This window comes from Cherax quadricarinatus, unplaced genomic scaffold, assembly GCF_038502225.1.
Source record: "Cherax quadricarinatus isolate ZL_2023a unplaced genomic scaffold, ASM3850222v1 Contig337, whole genome shotgun sequence".
NCBI lineage: Eukaryota > Metazoa > Arthropoda > Malacostraca > Decapoda > Parastacidae > Cherax > Cherax quadricarinatus.
In genome coordinates this window covers 12,752-32,813 of record NW_027195363.1, presented here as the reverse complement: position 1 = coordinate 32,813, position 20,062 = coordinate 12,752, and the positions used below count along the sequence as shown (strand labels likewise).

Below are 20,062 nucleotides of genomic sequence, written 5' to 3'. Positions count from 1 at the left end.
ATTACAGTAATAAACTTTGTTAACGAAATCAGATTGTTCAGTTTTACAATACAGTATTGTACTTACAGAACTGGAGTACCAATGACCCCCCCAACAGCACCTTTACCTCCAGCTGGGCAGCCACCTCCTGGTTTACCACAGCTGGTTAGAGCGCCAACACCCAAAACCCAGCAGTCCAGTGTTACCATTCCTCAGGTGTCAGCGGCTCCCTCCCCACCTACGCTAATATCTAGTGTTTCTTTGCAAGCGCCAACTCATGTACAAACTATGACCACCCAGTCTTCTGTAAATACACCTGCCCCAGTCCTTGCTCCTGCCACTTCCACCATGACTTCACAACAGCAACACCATCAACAGCAACTTCAGCAGCATCAACAGCAGCAGCAACAGCAACAACTACAACACCATCAGCAACAACAACAGCAGCAACAGCAGCAACAGCAGCAGCAGCAGCAGCAGCAGCAGCAGCAGCAGCAGCAGCAGCAGCAGCAGCAGCAGCAGCAGCAGCAACAACAACAGCAACAAGTTGCATGTCCAGTATCTCAAGTTGCACCATCTTTGCAGCCTCCAACTCTGGCACCAGCAGTGGCACCAATTTCCTCAACACCTCCAATACTCCAAGCCAAGACAGAGGTCAAAATGGAAAACCCCACTCAAAAAAAACTAAATCCCATAACACCTCTGACTACTGAAAACAATTCAGGCAAAAAAGTTAATCCTGTTACGTCAATGCAGTCTTCAGGGACCACGACACACATGACACAGGCTGCAATACACCAGTTGCCAACACCAACAATAAATGGTGCACCATCTAGTGAGAGTGGAGAGGGTAGGTTGAAAAATATATGTCAGATTTGGTTTATATATATGTTTGCAGAAGAACAGAGTAGATTGAGATAAGGGGAAAGGATGGGTGAGTGCAAATGAATTTAGAAAAAGTGTACGTCAATCCCCCGAGATATGAGATTAATGTCCTACAAGTTGGCTCGTAGTGTGAAAACTCATATCACAGAAATGTATTTAACTCTTTTGGGGTGGGTTCTGTCATACTATAACTTTGAAGCCCAGGTCTGTCCTGTTATTCTATGTGATATGCTCAACTTACTCAGATAAGCTGTGAGCAGTACATTTGGGCCAAGATATGAGAGAATGGGTCAATGCAGTAAGTGTACACCATATAAAAAAAAATCTTGTGGCAAGCAATGTGTATTGGGAAAAAAAACGAACCGTAATTTGGGTTTAAAACAATGACTTGCAGTATTTTCATATGGTTTTTAGGATTCTATTCTTGGTTTCTTGGTCTCATTTGATAGAATAGAAGATATATTACAGAAATAGAGATGATTTTGATTGGTTTCAGGACAAAGTAACTTGAAATCGAGCTCAAGGTATTGGTAATGTTAGATTTTTACTGATATTCCAGAATAGTACACAAATTATGTCACTCATCCAATACAGGTCCAACTGATCAGTCTAGTACATGTTCACAAATGCGCTGAAATTATTTATACAGTTGTTACAATAATGCAGTAGTCTGCATCAATAAAAATTAAAAATGGAGTGCAGGCATAATGTAAGAGAGGCCTGGGGATATAATAAATAAACAGAAGAAATGTTTTTTTTAGTTCCAGGAATATCTACATTATTTATTCTGGACCCTATTTTTAAATTTACAATTTTTTTATTTTGTGTGAAATTGGCCAAATTACCGATTTGTGATCACTTTATTGGGTAGTTGAAATAGGTAAATGGGTGGTTTCTTGTACTTGGTTGTTAGAATAGAAGAAATACTAATGAAATAGCTATGAGTTTGGTCAACTGGAGAAGTGGAATTGGCAAAAAATAGGGCCAATTCCATTGTATGAGCGAAATCACTGATGCGTAATTATCGCCGAGACCGTTAACTTTGCGAGAGTGTAGTTCTGTAAGTTTTCCATCAAATTTTGTACTTTTGGTTTTATTATCATCATATAAAGCTTCTCTATCATTTCCAGAGAAATAATTTTTTTTTTATTCTCCAGCCCTGAGAGCAAGTTTAAGATCAGGGGTTCTGACCCCTGACCCTTATCAACCAAATGTCTATTTTTCATTACAACTTATCATTTGGAAGCAAGAAAACATAAATAAAACACAAATACAATATATCAGCTGATGTGCAGCATACTTAATTTAAACACTTGTGTTTGCACAAATATGTTTGTATGTGATTCTCATGTTGGCAAAAAAAAAGAAGGCACTGATATGTTGATGTTAGGTACTAAAGAAAGATGCTGGTATTGGAAAGATATCATATCGAGAGTTCTTGTAACTTGAGGGATTGCTGTGTGATGGTGGTAAGTGCTATAAATGTATTAAACAGTAGTAAGTTATTTTAAGTTTTGACCCTTTTTTTATGAGGTGAGTGAGGCACATTACTGTATACAGGAAAAAATGGAAATAATTTTAGTAAGGTAAGTCTTAGACACGTGTGTGATATCGCATTGGGTGTTTCATTTGTTTACAGACTGATTTGTAAGAGAAGTGAATGCTAGAGTGCTAAGAGAGAAATAAAGTGCTAAAAGATAATTAATTTATATAAAATGGAATCATTTGATATGATATATAAAAAGGAATCATTTGATATGAGTAGTGTGGTATGGAAAGATATATAAATAAAAAATATTTGAAAGTTAATACAGAAAATAATGGGACGATTAGTAGAATTTTTTTTGTTTTGACACGTTGACCGTTTCTCACCGAGGCAGGGTGACCCAAAAAGAAAGAAACCCCCCCCCCCTCCCCTAAATAAGAAAAAAAACTGAACCAAACTGAATGAGAATGTGAAGACATGGTAGTTAAGATACTTTGGACTGAATGTATCTGTAGTTGTATCAACTTTCTTTGAACCACTATATGGAATTGCTCCTACTGTTTCATTAAGTTTATTCCACTTTATCATTCATTATGTTCAATATTTTTTAATAACCAGTTGATTTGGGTTTTCAATTTTTCTCTTGTTATTGTTGCATCCCTGGTAAAGAACCTGTCTTTGTCTAGCCTCTCCACACCCATAGAGTACAATATTTTGTACGTAGTAATTATACCCTTTTTTTTTTTCTCCGTAGCTCATTCTCTTAGTGTGGCACCAGCCTTGATGCACAGCTTTTTACTGTTTCAAATTTCTCTCTTGTATTTTATTAAAACAAAATTCCACACCAGCACTGCATACTCAAGAATGCTTCCCATATATAAGGTACGGTGTGTTTTCGACACATTTTTTCTAGGTTTTTGAACCTACTTTAATATTTGCAAGTATTGCCTGTGCTATTCCAGTCATTTTCTTTTAAGTCTTCTTTTAGTTTTCTGTTATTCTCTTGTGTTCATATTATTATTTTGGCAACATCCATGAACACAAATTTATAGATGTTGGTGCCTATTGTCAGTTTTTTACTTTCAGCTAACCACTTCTGTATCTCTCTTAGATGTCATTATTCTTTAGTTGGAGCCTGGTGCTAACCAGGAGTCTCATCTTCCCCAGGCATCCCAGCAGAGGGATGACCTCCCCACCATCATGCACTGTCTCCTCCTCCAGGCTGTCTGTTGGCGTGTCCTCTTTTTGAAGCTTTGTTTTATCCTGTTGAAAGGTATGACTGGTGCTTAAATTTATGGAGAGAGTTCTCCAGGCTATAGGCTTGTACAGGAATATTGATGCCAGGTTCTTGGTGAGGTTCTCTTTTTCATATGTGTTCGAGTCAGTGTTGCCATGAATGTAAACATGTGTGACCTAAGATATCTCAACACCTAGAGTGGCACAGGTCTTCACTCAAAGTATAGCTACTCTAAGAGACTTAAATATTAGCCTTACATGTACTATATTATACTTAACCATCCTAATGGTTTATATGACATTAAGATTTTAAAACTCCCAGCTATTGGATGCCACTGACATACAAACAACCAAATTAACAAATAATAATAATGGTAGAATTGCTGACAATGTTAGGTAAATGGACACAGATGCAACTATTGTGACATTTATTATGGCAACTTTCCACTCCCCAGGAGCTTTGTCAAGCCGTTGTAGCTTGAGAAAGCTCCATTTAACTAACAAAATAACAAATCACTTAAAGGATGTAGGTCAGTAAAGGAAAATAAATTACATTAATGATAAACATAACATTAAAAACTGATTGTGGCAACTGTGACTGATCTTGAGGCCTGGCATCTTCTTTACATCATAACCACAAAAATACACATTCATTTACAGGCCTCTTGAATATAAGCTTCGAAGGGGATGTAAACTGTGGAATTTTTTCCACCTTCATGTGAATTTTTTTTTTTTATTTACAGAAGTAGTATTATGTTTATAGGCAAGCAGCAGGTTTCATCATTACACAGTGTGCACCTGAATGAATATTGTAAAGTATACTGTAGAATGAGAGTTTGAGGGCCACTCACAATAGTAGAAGCTGTGTATTGTACCAATGCAACAAAAGCACCTTACACATAATATTATACAGCATAGGAAGGCAGATAAACCTATATTTATTATGCAACCATTATATATCTAAAATACTATGTATGTGCAGTATTTTAACATAATCACCATGGTATATACACCACCTTCCTTAGGCCTGGTTTTTTTGATAACCAAAGATATCTACAAAATAAAAACTTTAGTAAGCATCTCGAAAAATTTATTCAACCCTGTAGCTGAATCAATGACATTTCCAGTACTACAGTAGCAGGGTGCTTCTTCCAGTATACATGTTTGAAGGTAATCTACCTATGCAACTGGGCTGGGGGACACATTACACTTAGGTCAGATTTATCTCCAAAGCCCTGCCATTGGTGAGCCATTCAAGTGTGTACGTACCTATTTGTGGTTCAGGGGTCGAATCATAGCTCTTGGCCCTGTCTCTTCACTGTGTGTGTTTGTATGTGTGTGTGTGTGTGTGTGTGTGTGTGTATGGTCTTTGTGATTACTTATTTTAGCTTGGCTGTTGTTCCTAGTTCATGTGCTCATTGTGTATGCAATGACAGTTCTGGCCATGTAACCCATCATCGTTGCCACCTGTTGTTTAACAGTGTGAACTTTGCTTTGGACCAGGTACAGAGATCCCCTATCTAGCTTACTGGTTGACAGTTGTATCAGCTGTCTGATAATGCTTTACTTTTTTCCCTGTGACTGGGATGTAATTTATGCAGTTAGTCCCTTAAATTCCACCTCCAATCAATGGCTATGTTATCTATATCTTCAATGTTGGTGGGGCAATTTCAGCTGGTTCCCCTGGGGGCCCTCATTTTAATGTAAAGGGCCTCGGAGAGGGTATGGTTTTTCCTATAGTCTATTGCTGTGTTTTGGTTAGTAGCTGGAGATTTGAGTACATCCCAGGTCACAGATGGTGATGCTCATAAGGGATTATTACTGAGTGATCTGAGGTGAAAGAGGCATAATACAGAGAGCAAAGCATAAGTTGGATAAAGGTTGATAATAGTGAATATTGGTGTGAGTATGATACATTTCAGGTGGGCACCCCAGGTCCATTACACAGAAATTACTTTTTCATGATTAGTAATGTTATAGAAAGTCATAAAAGAAGTAAATATTAGTGTTAAAAGAGGTGCAGGCATAATTTTTTAATGACGTAAAAGTGGAAAATGTCACAGCAGGCTTAACAATAATGAAACTGAAAAAAAATGGATAATGTAACAGCTGCTCTTCACTGATGACAGTAGTTTTGCAAGATTCAGAAGAGGCTGTGGAGGTTAATGGAGGGGTAGTTTGGGATACTGAAGGTAATATAGAAAAAGAGGTAATGAGAGTAATAAATTGTTCAGGCAATGAGAGATAGAATATCAGATTGAAGGGAAGGAGTTTGGAGGAAGTTAATATAATTAAATATTGAAGATTGGATTCATCATCAGATGAGTATGAAAAACAAGGTGACCCATAAAATAGCCAAGGGAAAGAAGGCGATTAAAGTGTTGAGTCTGTGGAAAGAAAAAGGTTTATCAGGAGGTGCCAAAAATAGGAATATATCAGAGAATAGTGATTTCAACTCTTGCATGGGTGTGGTATCATCTTTAAATGTAGCAGTGAGGAGAAGGTGGCAGGAGGAGGTAGTTGAGATGTTATGTCAAATATATAGTGTGAATATTTTGTAGATAGTGAAGAAATTAAATACAGAATGAAAAGTCTAACTCAGGGAGTTCATTTAGATTGTTCAGTCCTTAGACAAGTTGGAGTGAGATAGGGTGACCAAGAAGGTATATAATTATTCTTGGAGTGAATGAATGGTGGGGTAGAGGCTGCCTCAGTACAGATTGAAAGGAGGGTGTGGAAGAGGGCTTGAGAGGTAGGGACTTGAGCATCCAGCATGCATGCGAGTGTATTTCAGAGGGAAGACAAGTGGTTTTGGGGATTTAATGTGCTGTTGGACTGTGGTCAGGGTAAATCTATGAAGAGATACAGAAAAACTGGTAAACTGGACTTGTTCTGGAGGAATGGGAAGGGATGTTCAGGTTTGGTGAATCATTTGAATTGTGATGTTTGTGCACTTCTGAAAATACAGTTAAAGAATTAGCATTGGTGAATTTTTTTCTTCTCTGGGTCACCATGTCTTGGTGGGAATTGCCTGATATATTAAAAATACTTATGCTCATCATTTAAATTTGTGTGTTATATACTGTAAATTTGACTTCCTAATCCAGTTTATTAATTATACAAAAATATATTCATGTATATACACATATATATATGTTTACATATATATACACATGTTCTTTATTAAAAAGTCTTGCATTTTATGATTCCAAATTAATTTTTATGGCAAACAATTGCAACTATTGGCTTGGTAACACACTTTCCCATTCTCACTTCAGTAGCCTTGAAGCTTTCATACAGAGGAGGTATGTGTAGTGTCGTGTGCTTTGTTTATGGCATCACATCTGTATTTCTATTTCCCTTTGAAATGTTTTATTTACCTTCCAGTAAAAAGCAACAATGCAAGGATGATTCTAAACTCTCATTTTTAAGGAAGGTAGCAACTGCATTGTTGTGTAATTATAATAAATGGCAGCATGTGGCAACTTTGGTGCCCTTCCATGCATTTTCTGATTTCTCGGTTAAGTTTAGGTATATCAACTACATGAGGCTTATTATTTAAGGTGAGAACTCATATACATGCTAGTAACAAGGATACCTTAATCTTTAAAATAGGGAATGAAATGAACTGTTTGTATAAAATTTAATAGAATATAGATTTATATTTGAATAGAAATTTGAATGTGGTCATTCCTGGTATATGTTGCAGCCTTAGCTCACACCACATATCTATTGTGTTTTTGGCATTTCCCATGATTTTTTTTCCTTTATAATGACCTCTAGAAATGATTGAAGCATTGTGATTTGGTAATGAGAGAGCACTTATATGTGCAGCTATTTTACAGAAAGTGGAAGATATGTGAATATGTTAGATAAAGCCTAGTCAGAATAGAAACTTGTGACTATATTTTGATGTTGATATATTTACATATCTCTTACATGTGGAGTTGCTTTATGTAAATTCACTGTTATGTGACGTCCAAGTGATCTGCCCTTTTCAGACTATTTTCCAGTTTGTCACGGAGCATTCAGGATTGATGGCAGTGTCATTAGTTGAGGTTAGAAAACACAAAGCTATTGTTGATCAAACCTCAGTTTAGTTCATGGTCGACCTCTTTGTAATTATTTTGGTGTATGGGATGTGGTTCATATATGACTGTATCAGTCACACAAGTCACAGTGGAGGGATGTACAGCCCTTATCTGTGAAACCTCTTAGATCTTGTTGATGAACTAACATTTTTAATTAATTTATTCAAAAGTATGGAAAATTCATTTCCATTCCTCTTTTCAGTGCCTGTTAAGCCTCATTTTACCTGCTTTTCATATGGAAAGTCCTACCTTCAATGCAGACTTTCACTTACCTGTTTCTCCAACTTTCTTTCTTAGCTCTTAAGTTCACCATTCAAATTACTTCCCTTTGCTAATAACTTCCTTCAGTCTTGTGTGCTTTATGATGTATATAGGTTTGGCACATTTTTGTGAATATTATCTTACTAGTAATCATATAAAAATTTACTGGAGTGAAAGATAAGTGAGAAAGTGGAGAATAACCAAGTGAAGAGCAAGGGAGCGATGGGTACACTTATAGAACAATGTTGATATCTGTGGTCCAAGACTACCATACCTGTGACCAGTTTCACGAGTCTGTTCCTGCAACCCAGCCTGGAGCCAAGCTTTTTTGTTGCCTGGATATTACCAGCACATATCAAATATTGCTGGAATGAAGATAAAAGTTTTCAGGAAGAAACTGGACAACTTTCTGCTACAAATGCTAGATCAATGAGATTGTGATGGTTATATGGGCCCATGGGCCACTAGTACAGACAGACTGGCTAAATGTGGAATGGCAGATGCTTGGATTGTATTTAACCCTTTCAGGGTCGCCAGGCCCTCTCCGAGACTTGTTCTCAGGGTCGCCAAATTTAAAAAAAAAAAAAAAAATTTTATGAAAAGATGGAGAATCTTTTCTTGATCATAATGACACCAAAAGTATGAAATTTGATGGGAAACTTACGGAATTATCCTCTCGCGAAGTTAGTGGTCTCAACGATGTTTACGCATCGGCAATTTTACCCACTTTGAGCCCTATTTTCGGCCAATTCCAGTGTACTAGTCGACAAAAATCATAGCTATTTTGCTAGAACTCCATTTTTTCTATCAAATGAGTACAAGAAACCACCCATTTACCGATTTCAACTATCCAGTAAAGTGGTCAGAATTTAGCAATTTTGCCATTTTCACACAAATTTCAAAAGATGCCAATTTTCGAATAGGGTCCAGAATAAACAAGAAAGACATTCCTGGCACTAAAATAACATTTCCTCTGTTCAGTAGTCACGTCCCCACGCCCCTCTTACATTCTTTGCTTTCCACTTTGAATTTTTATTCTCAAAAAATAGAAGATTTACTGTTATGCAGACTGCTGCATTAGTGTAGAAATGGTATAAATAATATCAGTGTACTTGTGAAAGAATATTAGACTCACCAGTTGACGTGTATTGGACGCGTAGCATGATTTGTTTACTTTTGAACTTTGGTAAAAATCGAACATTTCTGCTACTTTGAGCTCAATTTCAAGGTAGTTTTCTTTATAAAACCAGTCAAAATCATCTCAATTTCTGTAATATGTCTTCCATTCTATAAAATGAGACCAGGAAAACTAGAATACAACAATAAATACCATACGAAAATACAGTGCAAAGTCGCTGTTTTAATCCAAAAACACAAAGTTTTTTTTTTCCTCATTACGCACTGTGTGCTGCAGGATTTTTTTTATACTGCACACACTGACCACATAGACCCATTCTTTCATATGTAGGCCTACCAGCTTTCTCACTAGATTCGAGGGCGCTAGAATTTAGGCGTACTAGTACGTCAAAAACCCTGGTGCGTAAACCGTCCTAGTACGTCTGAAATCCTGAAAGGGTTAATTAATGATTTGATTGATAATTTGACTTATTGGTTGTCAGTCACAGTAGAATACCTCTGTTCAAGACACAAGTAGTGCTTCTTGACCAGGTGGTCAACAGGGCAGCCAGCCTCAGGCCAGGGTAGACTAAATATTCCACATCCTCATAGGAATGTATGTAAGACTGTCAGGATATTGTAATGAGCATTTCTCTATTTCATATGTTTTGTGGCAAATTTTCTTATGACATTTATAGTACAGTACTGTGTTTGAATGTTAATTTTTTGTTCGTTTACAGTTCATGACAGAGTTCCACAAGCAACAGTCAATGGAACGGCACACCCTGTTGCTCCGCTGCCACCCACCACTGGCCCACCAAAGGCCATGGTTAAGCCACAGGTGCTCACACATGTCATTGAAGGATTTGTTATTCATGAAGGTAATTAGTAACACTTATCTCAATGTGAGTCTCGTATCATTGTCATATACCAGTTACAAGGTATAATACTATACCTAGCAAGTTGCAGAGTATATATTTGTGATGCTGAACATGTTACAGATTCTTTGCTGCCTTATCATTATGTTTAATATGGCATAGAAAAAATCTGTTGAAAAAATTTATATTACTGTTATGAAAATTAATTTTAAATGTACGTTTAATATGGAATAGAAAAAAGTATTGGAAAGGAATCGGCCTTTATATTTCTGTTATAAAAATTAATTTTAAATATCATATAATATACTGCTGTATATTACTAGGCTTATTTTTAATGGATTGTTGGGTATTTTTAGGTAATATTGTTATTAGATGCTTTATGGTTTTGATCCCCCTCCCCCCCTCTCTCTCTCTCTCTCCCCCTTACATAAATTAACAAGCATGTACATTTGCTAGGGTTGAGAATTTTAACCTTGTTTTAAGGCCAGAATCATGAGCTGTAAGTTTTCTTTAAAAATGTTATTAAGAGTTTGAATAATAGGTTATTTCTGTGTACAGTACGTACAGTGGTACCTTGACTTGCGAGTTTAATTCGCTCCACGACTGAACTCGTAACTCAGTTTGCTCATATATCAAATCAGTTTTCCTCACTGACATTAATTGAAATGCCATTAATCCGTTCCTGTGGAATTCCTGGCTCTCGGGAGGCAGGAGAAAATACTTCAATATAACACTAATATCAGCTCTATGGCATCTTTATCTATCGCAGTTGATCTAATATGACATAATGAACAATATAAATAACATAGAAACATGATATATACTCTAGAATGAATATAATATGTCATTATGTGACGAATGGTGGCGGCCACTTCCGAGGTATAAAATAATTATCACTCTGACCATATCTTCCCATTCTTGCCCTTCTGAGGTCTTATTATAAGAGAAAATGGAGTGTTTGTGAGACTAACTGCACTAGATCACTAATTTCATAAGGAAAACACTGAAACAAAAGCAATTTTCTCACGTTTTTCTATGATTTCATGCTTCAATTCAGTGGACATCATCTTCTCAGCACTGTCCTTTGCACTTACTTTCTTAGCACCCATGGTTAGAAAAAAGAAATTTGTCAAAATAACTGCACGAAAAGCACAAAACGCTGGGATGCTAGGCGGATGTTGTGGTGTTAGCTGTGCCTCCTAGTGGTGGCATATCTGAAGCCCGCTCATAACTCAGATTTTGGCTTGGAACTCAAAGTAAAAAATCGACCGAGTGACAGCTCGTAACTCAGAAAACTCTGAAGTTGGGGCACTCGTAAGCCAAGGTACCACTGTATATAGTGTTTATACAGTGTATGTTCAAACCTTTTACAACAAGACTTCTTGTTACAGAATTTGGTTTCAGTTTGATTCAAAACGTGCAGCCAAAAATATTCATTGCATGGGAAAATTGTAATAATACATAGCAATAAATAGCAAATTAAATAAAACAAGAAATTTAGGTAGAACATTCCATTGATTTTTTTCAGTCTGCTAGCTGATGGCCAGGTTCACAAGCAAGTCATGTCCATTACACAGAGTGCTTCCCTACCTAACTAATGTTTTTCAAAATTTATATTCCAGTAAATGGATTTACTGGACCCTGATTTAACAAGCAAAATCTGTGGTTGGACACCATTTGGAAGCAACGGAAAGAAAAAGTCTTAAATTGTTAGCTATTCTTACAATCCACTGGGTAAATTAATTTCAGATTTAACAGACTTCATTTGTTAAATCAGAATCAGATACAGTGGTACCTCGAATTTTGAACAGCTCCCAACTCAAACAGTTATGTAAGTGTATTTTTGTAAGTTCTTTTGTAAGTGTATTTTTGGGGGTCTGAAACGGATTAATCTAATTTATATTATTCCTTACGGAAACAAATTCATTTGGTATTGGCACTCAAACAGCCTTCTGGAACGAATTAAGTTCGTAACTCGAGGTACCACTGTAATTCCAGATTTAATGGACAATGATTATTTAGAAGGCCATAAGTGCATTTGAGAGTTTAATACAAAAGAAAGGTGAGGGTGGAGATTATTAGTTTTGGCACTATTTATAAATAGTTTTATAGATTTAAGAGGCATGGAAACCTTCATTACATATCATTGAGTGGCAAGGCTACAAGTGCAAGTTATTATTTTACTGTATTTATGTGCATCACTAAGCCCATGTGGACCACTCAGGCTGAATCTTTTGTCTGCTGACCATCAGACACATGCGCCGCTCTTGGAGTCAGCTAGTCTAGAACACTGATATTGATACCACATTATGATATGTTGATCAAGGATAGTGGCAACACATTTCTGCAAGTTTTCATTGGATCGTATTGGAAGAGGATGCCATCAAGAACTTTACATCAAGAAAGGAAAAGTGGGTTCTTGGATTCAGAGCAAACAAGGATTTACTAATCCTCCTCCTTGAAGCCAGTGCAGCAATGGTGATTGTCTTTGAGCAGTGGTGATTGTTCTTGAACTAAACTGTTATTTTTACTTGCATTATGGATACTTTGGTAACATTCAAGCCATTTTTTTTTCTGATTTGAAAAACACACTCAAGAATCATGGAGTGTATTGTGCAGTTATTACCTTTGGGTAGTCTCCTTGCTGAATGTTTTTTACTTATGTGTACTGATGATTTAGAGGCGGCTTCAAAAATACAGAATTTTTTAATTACTCTAGCATTATATTTATCTAGTGAAAATATAATTAATATTCAAGGTTACATTTGCTATAGGTCATATTTTTTGTGCTCAAGTAAGGAGGGGTAATAGTCACGTAGCAAAGGCAGTGCTCATGTAGTGAAGGCAGCATTATTATTTTAATATAAAGTGGTAAACATATGGATTATTCAATGCAGGAATTTGTGGAGGCTCAATCCTGTCTTCTGATTGTGAGATTGAAACGCTACTCTTGCATCCAAACTTTCACATCTGAAGACAATGTTTATGTAGTGATGCAATAGTGAAAAAATAGTGTTCAAGTAATGTAAATGAGGTCTTTCTTTTATTTATTTTCCCATTTATTTAGGTGTCAGTCCAAAGATAGTTGTGAATAAGGGAAAGGCAGATAGAAATGCTTCTGCTGTTGCCCTGAGCAATCAACTAATACTGTATCTAGTTTATATTTTGGTTCTCACATTCTTGCTCCTTAGTGAATGTAATTGATTATTGCTAGACCTGGTTTGCTATGATAGCTAAAACAAATTGCATAATATAAAATGAATTTTTTTTTTGAGCATTACTTTTAGATATGTGAGACAAGGTATGAAGTTGGTTGGTTGCCCTTATGTGTATTTAGGGAAGATTCTGTACCTGTTGCAATGACTTAAATATAGGAAAGAGTATCGTGAAATAAAAAAATTAAGATATTTCATATGCTGTACTTGTAATGTTCATTCATCTTTTTATTGTCTATTGGGCTATATTATCTTCAGGTGCTTTCTCTATAAGCATTGGGAAGAATCAAGTGTCATGTAGCACCTTACCCTTTCATGTAGCAGTCTTAGTATTATTGTCAAGGAGTCTGTTTCTTATATACATATAACACAGAATTTTTTGAAACTGTTCTACTTCACTATTAATGTACATTCTTTTATTCTGGCCTCACTATGTAGTTAATATCATCACTTACCATTCACATGACTAGTTTCTACTTCTTTCTTGTTGCTTTTAACAATTATGTTACATCTATTTAAAAGCTGAATGATAATCTACCTCGCTACCTTCTTTCAGACAAATACCCTTGGTAAGAATTCAGTTCATACTTTTTTTTTTTTCACCAATACTTCCAGTGACTTTTGCCTTCCCCACATTAGTGAAAGTGGCCATTCTCTAATAATACATTACTATCATTCTCTGGTTATTGAACTACCTTCTTATTGTCACACTATTACTCTCAATAGCAATATGGTTCACACTTTTCCTTTCACCAGTACTTTTGTGTCTGCTCTGTTTCCTGGTCCTCCCATACATTAGTGAAATTGGCTGCTTTCTTTTAAATACAGCCTTTCCTCACTTAATGATGTACTTGTTTACCGATGCCTCGAACTTATGATGGGCTCTGACCAGTACAGTGGACCTTCATTTTTCATAATTAATCCGTTCCAGAGAGGGTGACTATTATCAAAATTGACGATTTGCGAATCCATTTTCCCCATAAGAAACAATATAAATCCAATTAATTTGTTCCAGACACTCAGAAGTATCAACAAAAAATTTTTTTTTACCTTGAAGATAGATTTACATGCACAAAAGAATGAACATTCAACATGACAGTTACCTTTACTGAAGGCTGTTGTTGATGAATGGAAGACAGGGAGGAGAGAGGGAAGAGAGGTTATTGTTTGGAAGGGGTATCCTTCTCCATAAGGACTCTAGGTCACTTCTGGGGTCACTTCCCTAGCTTAAATATATATTTACATGCAGGATATCAGATTGGAGGGAGAGAGTATGGAGGAGGTGAATTTATTCAGATATTTGGGAGTGGACGTGTCAGCGGATGGGTCTATGAAAGATGAGGTGAATCATAGAATTGATGAGGGGAAAAGGGTGAGTGGTGCACTTAGGAGTCTGTGGAGACAAAGAACTTTGTCCTTGGAGGCAAAGAGGGGAATGTATGAGAGTATAGTTTTACCAATGCTCTTATATGGGTGTGAAGCATGGGTGATGAATGTTGCAGCGAGGAGAAGGCTGGAGGCAGTGGAGATGTCATGTCTGAGGGCAATGTGTGGTGTGAATATAATGCAGAGAATTCGTAGTTTGGAAGTTAGGAGGAGGTGTGGGATTACCAAAACTTGTCCAGAGGGCTGAGGAAGGGTTGTTGAGGTGGTTCGGACATGTAGAGAGAATGGAGCGAAACAGAATGACTTCAAGAGTGTATCAGTCTGTAGTGGAAGGAAGGCGGGGTAGGGGTCGGCCTAGGAAAGGTTGGAGGGAGGGGGTAAAGGACGCTTTGTGTGCGAGGGGCTTGGACTTCCAGTAGGCATGTGTGAGCGTGTTTGATAGGAGTGAATGGAGACAAATGGTTTTTAATACTTGACGTGCTGTTGGAGTGTGAGCAAAGTAACATTTATGAAGGGGTTCAGGGAAACCAGTAGGCCAGACTTGAGTCCTGGAGATGGGAAGTACAGTGCCTGCACTCTGAAGGAGGGGTGTTAATGTTGCAGTTTAAAAACTGTAGTGTAAAGCACCCTTCTGGCAATAAAGACAGTGATGGAGTGAATGATGGTGAAAGTTTTTCTTTTTCGGGCCACCCTGCCTTGGTGGGAATTAGCCAGTGTGATAATAAAAAGTAAATAAAAATGCAGGAAAGAATGCCAGATAAATGTAAAGCACTAATAAAATGTATAAATGAACATTTAACATCACACTTACCTTTATTGAAGACTTGGTGTATGGCAGACGGGGCAGAGGGAGGGGAGGCAAGTTTATTGTTGGAGAATATGACACTAATATCAACTCTATGGCTTATTTATCTATCACAATTCAACTAATATGACATAATAAACAATATTAATAACATAGAAACATGGAATATATAGTGGACCCTCGACCAATGTTGGCATCGTCTAACGTTAAATCCGACTAGCGATACATTTTAACGCAAAAATTTTGCCTCGAATAGCGCTAAAAAACCCAACCAACGCTATTCGTTCCGTTCGAGATGCGTCCACTTGTGGCCTGAGCGCGCCCCACTTGTCCCGTGGGTGCCAGTGTTTACAAGCCAGCCAGCCACCGCGGTCCCATCCAAACATACAATCGGAACATTTCATATTATCACAGCGTTTGTAGTGATTGCACCTGCAAAATAAGGCACCATGGGCCCCAAGAAAGCTTCTAGTGCCAACCCTACAGCAAAAAGGGTGAGAATTACTATGGATATGAAGAAAGAGATCATTGCTAAGTATGAAAGTGGAGTGCGTGTCTCCGAGCTGGCCAGGTTGTACACAAAACCCCAATCAACCATTGCTACTATTGTGGGCAAGAAAATGGCAATCAAGGAAGCTGTTCTTGCCAAAGGTGCAACTATGTTTTCGAAACTGAGATCGCAAGTGATAGAAGATGTTGAGAGACTGTTATAGGTGTAGATAAATGAAAAACAGATAGCAGGAGATGCATCTCTCAAGCGATCATATGTGAAAAGGCTAGGAAGTTGCATGATGATTTAATTAAAAAAATGCCAGCAACTAGTGATGTGAGTGAATTTAAGGCCAGCAAAGGTTGGTTTGAGAGATTTAAGAATCGTAGTGGCATACATAGTGTAATAAGGCATGGTGAGGCTGCCAGTTCGGACCACAAAGCGGCTGAAAAATATGTGCAGGAATTCAAGGAGTACATAGACAGTGAAGGACTGAAACCTGAACAAGTGTTTAATTGTGACGAAACAGGCCTGTTTTGGAAGAAAATGCCAAGCAGGACCTACATTACTCAGGAGGAAAAGGCACTCCCAGGACATAAGCCTATGAAAAACAGGCTTACTCTGTTGATGTGTGCCAATGCTAGTGGTGATTGCAAAGAGAAGCCTTTATTGGTGTACCACTCTGAAACTCCCAGAGTAGACAATGCTCCTGGTAATCCTTCAGACTTGGCAGAGCGACTTTCTGCGGAAATGAGCTTCATTAAGGTGAAGTTTTTGCCTCCTAATACCACTCCTCTCCTGCAGCCCATGGACCAGCAGGTCATTGCAAACTTCAAGAAACTGTACACAAAAGCTATGTTTGAAAGGTGCTTTGTAGTGACCTCAGAAACTCAACTGACTCTAAGAGACTTTTGGAGAGATCACTTTAGCATCCTCAATTGTGTAAACATTATAGGTAAGACTTGGGAGGAAGTGACTAAGAGGACCTTGAACTCTGCTTGGAAAAAACTGTGGCCAGAATGTGTAGACAAAAGGGATTTTGAAGGGTTTGAGGCTAACCCTGGGAATCCTATGCCAGTTGAGGACTCCATTGTGGCATTGGGGAAGTCCTTGGGGTTGGAGGTTAGTGGGGAGGATGTGGAAGAGTTGGTGGAGGAGGACAATGAAGAACTAACCACTGATGAGCTGCTAGATCATCTTCAACAGCAAGAGGCCACACCTGAGGAAACTGCTTCGGAGGAGGGGATAGAGAAATTGAAGAAGTTGCCTACTTCAAAGATTAAGGAAATGTGTGCAATGTGGCTTAAAGTGCAAACCTTTTTTGATGAAAATCACCCTCACACAGCTACTGCAAGCCGTGTTGGCAAACTGTACACTGACAATGTTGTGAAACACTTTAGGAATGTCATAAAGGAACGGGAGGTACAGGCCTCTATGGACAGATATGTTGTGCGACAGAGGTCCAGTGACTCTCAAGCTGGTCCTAGTGGCATTAAAAGAAGGGAAGTAACCCCGGAAAAGGACTTGCCACCTCAAGTCCTAATGGAAGGGGATTCCCCTTCTAAACACTAACACCATCAACACTCTCCCCTCCTCCCATCCCATCAATCATCACCAGATCTTCAATAAAGGTAAGTGTCATGTAACTGTGCATATCTTCTTCAGTTTGTGTGTATTAAAATTAATATTTCATGTGGTAAAAATTTTTTTTTTCATTACTTTGGGGTGTCAGGAACGGATTAATTTGATTTCCATTATTTCTTATGGGGAAAATTAACTCGACTAACGATAATTTCGATTAACGATGAGCTCTCAGGAATGGATTAATATCGTTGGTCGAGGGTCCACTGTACTCTAGAATGAATAAAATAAGTCATTATGAATGTCACAAGAGGTGTTCTGCTAGTGTTGTTGGTTGTATAAGGGCCACTGAGAGCATAAGCCGTCCATAATGGTGAAGCAGCAGCTGAGGCAGAGGTGTTTTCTGTAGCCCTATATAACTCCAACAACATTGGAGGAGTTAGTAGAATCGTTGAATCACTGAAGAAGGCACCCTCTACCACCATCACAACCACTACCACTCTCTACCACTATCACAACTGCTACCACCATCACTACCACCTTCTACCACCATCACTACCACCCTCTACCCCTATCACAACCACTACCACTATCATAACTGATACCACCCTCTACCACTATCACAACTGCTACCACTCTACCACTACCACTTTCGTATTTTTCTACAAACTTTTTCTTAAATCATATGTGTTTCTCACATTCTTTACCAAAGGGCTGGCACTAGAAGCTTTCTTTGGAGCCATGGTGACTTATTTAGCAGTTGCAAGCACTAAAACGAATGGAATATTATGAAATGTATTGTATGAACTCGTGAGATCATCCTCACTCACTGATAAACAGTGGCACACTGGCTGGGAATGGAGTGTGAGGCGGCTTGGGGCCATGTGTATGCGTCCCAGATGAACAACTATCTGCGAGTCAATGTTTTGATGAAAAAAAGTTACGATTTCCGAAAATTACAACTTTCGAGCCTTACGAAATGCGAGGGTCCACTGTATTTATACCCAAATAATGTATATTAGAGCTGATTTCCTCTATTCTTTGTTTCAGTATACAGTACACCACTGTATAAACATTTAAAAATACTCCAGGAATGTTATAAATGGTGCAAAGGTGGCACTAAAACAATATCAAAAATGGTTGACACAAACCCACTACCATTATAGTATGCTCCTCATTTAGTGATGAATTCATTTAAGTGAGGATAGGCTGTATTTAAAAAACATAAGAGAAATGTTCACTTTTCTGTCACTAATAGTGCTCTTTTCTATCATGTTAAAGACCATAGCCATCTCATAAGCTGGTTCTTTACTGAAACTTTCCTTCTTCTAGTCTTCACAGACATTGACGTGTTGAGTTGCCCATTGTACACAACATTCCTAATATGAATTCTTATTCCTGATGTTTATGTTGATGCTTGTCTTTCTCAGTACATTGTCTTCAGAACACACATGATTTGACCTGTCCTTGACTGTCCCTCCCCTTATATCTTATTCTCCCCATCTCCCCGACTGTTTTGTATCACTTCAGCTTACCTGTCTTTTGGCTTTCTTAAGTTTTCTCTTATTTGTGACTTGATAATGGTCCATGATGAATCGAAACATAAAAAATTTCCTCTTCTCAACTGTAAGTTAGTGTCAGTGTAAATAATATAACTTAATAGGAATAAAAACGGCCGTGTTAAAAAAAAAAAAAAATAGGAAATTGCTTCCCCTCATTATCATATTTTTCATTTATCAACTATCTTGTATGAAAAAAATAGCTGTTAAAAGAAAGTCAAATCTTTTAACAGCTTCTGAGCCATTCCCTGTGAGTCGATCATCTTTGCTAACTGAGATCTCGAAGCCTCGTCCTCCCAACTCCACCAACACTTCTATCCCAGTTGCTGCCGTCACTTCTTGCTCTGCGCAGGCACCCATAGGAGGACAAGCTGAGAAAGAGAACCTACCTGATGATGAGGCTGCCAGTAAGAATGTTTATTGGCTTTTTTTTCACAGCTTCATGGAATAGAATTGACCTAAATGTAGTCAAATATTTGTTTTTGTTTTGATTCTTTCTTTCCATTTGTGATACTGCTTAGTTATACAGTGCTTGTTATTAAGGTGCATTGCCCTCTCCTTCCCCTCTAAAATCATGACCACAAAATTGGTGATCCTTGTGCTGTAGGACATCTTTCAACCATCTAGGAAATGATAACACATTCTTCAGGGTTTCATGGGGGTAAATTTCCCCAAGACTCCCAGATGGCTTCGGAGTTGGCTGATATCCATCCCCTAGTAGATCTCTCTCTCTCTCAACCCAGAGGTTTGTAGTGGGGTTCAAGTGTGTTGAGTTTCCTGGCCAGTCATCAAGGAAAGGTACCTCAATCATGAAGCCAATAAACAAATTTTGTGATGTGGCAAGGACCATTGTTTTGCATAAACCTTGCACCACCTCAATCATGAAGTCAATAAACAAATTTTGTGATGTGGCAAGGAACATTGTTTTGTATAAACCTTGCACCACACCTCACTCGGGCAAATGAAAACAGACTAATTCTAGGTATGTTATTACAATTGGTGCAACCAGGTCCTCACAGGACACACACACATTGCTGGCTTCTACTATTTCCTGTTTGATGGCCTGCCTTATGTACTGTATAATCCAATGATTT

General features: G+C 37.9%; 1 protein-coding gene across 3 annotated transcripts in view; it reads left to right on the top strand.

Moving 5' to 3' along the window:
- LOC138851325 (polyhomeotic-like protein 2) overlaps nt 1–20,062 on the top strand; it is a 62,933-nt gene that overhangs the window by 31,344 nt on the left and 11,527 nt on the right. For 2 of the 3 annotated variants that reach the window (XM_070080350.1, XM_070080349.1), the window contains exons 9-11: nt 69–829; nt 9,795–9,935; nt 19,202–19,375. In XM_070080350.1, coding sequence (XP_069936451.1) covers nt 69–829; nt 9,795–9,935; nt 19,202–19,375 — 1,076 coding nt within the window. The remainder of the gene's footprint in view (nt 1–68; nt 830–9,794; nt 9,936–19,201; nt 19,376–20,062) is intronic. The other variant, XM_070080351.1, reaches the window with a different exon arrangement.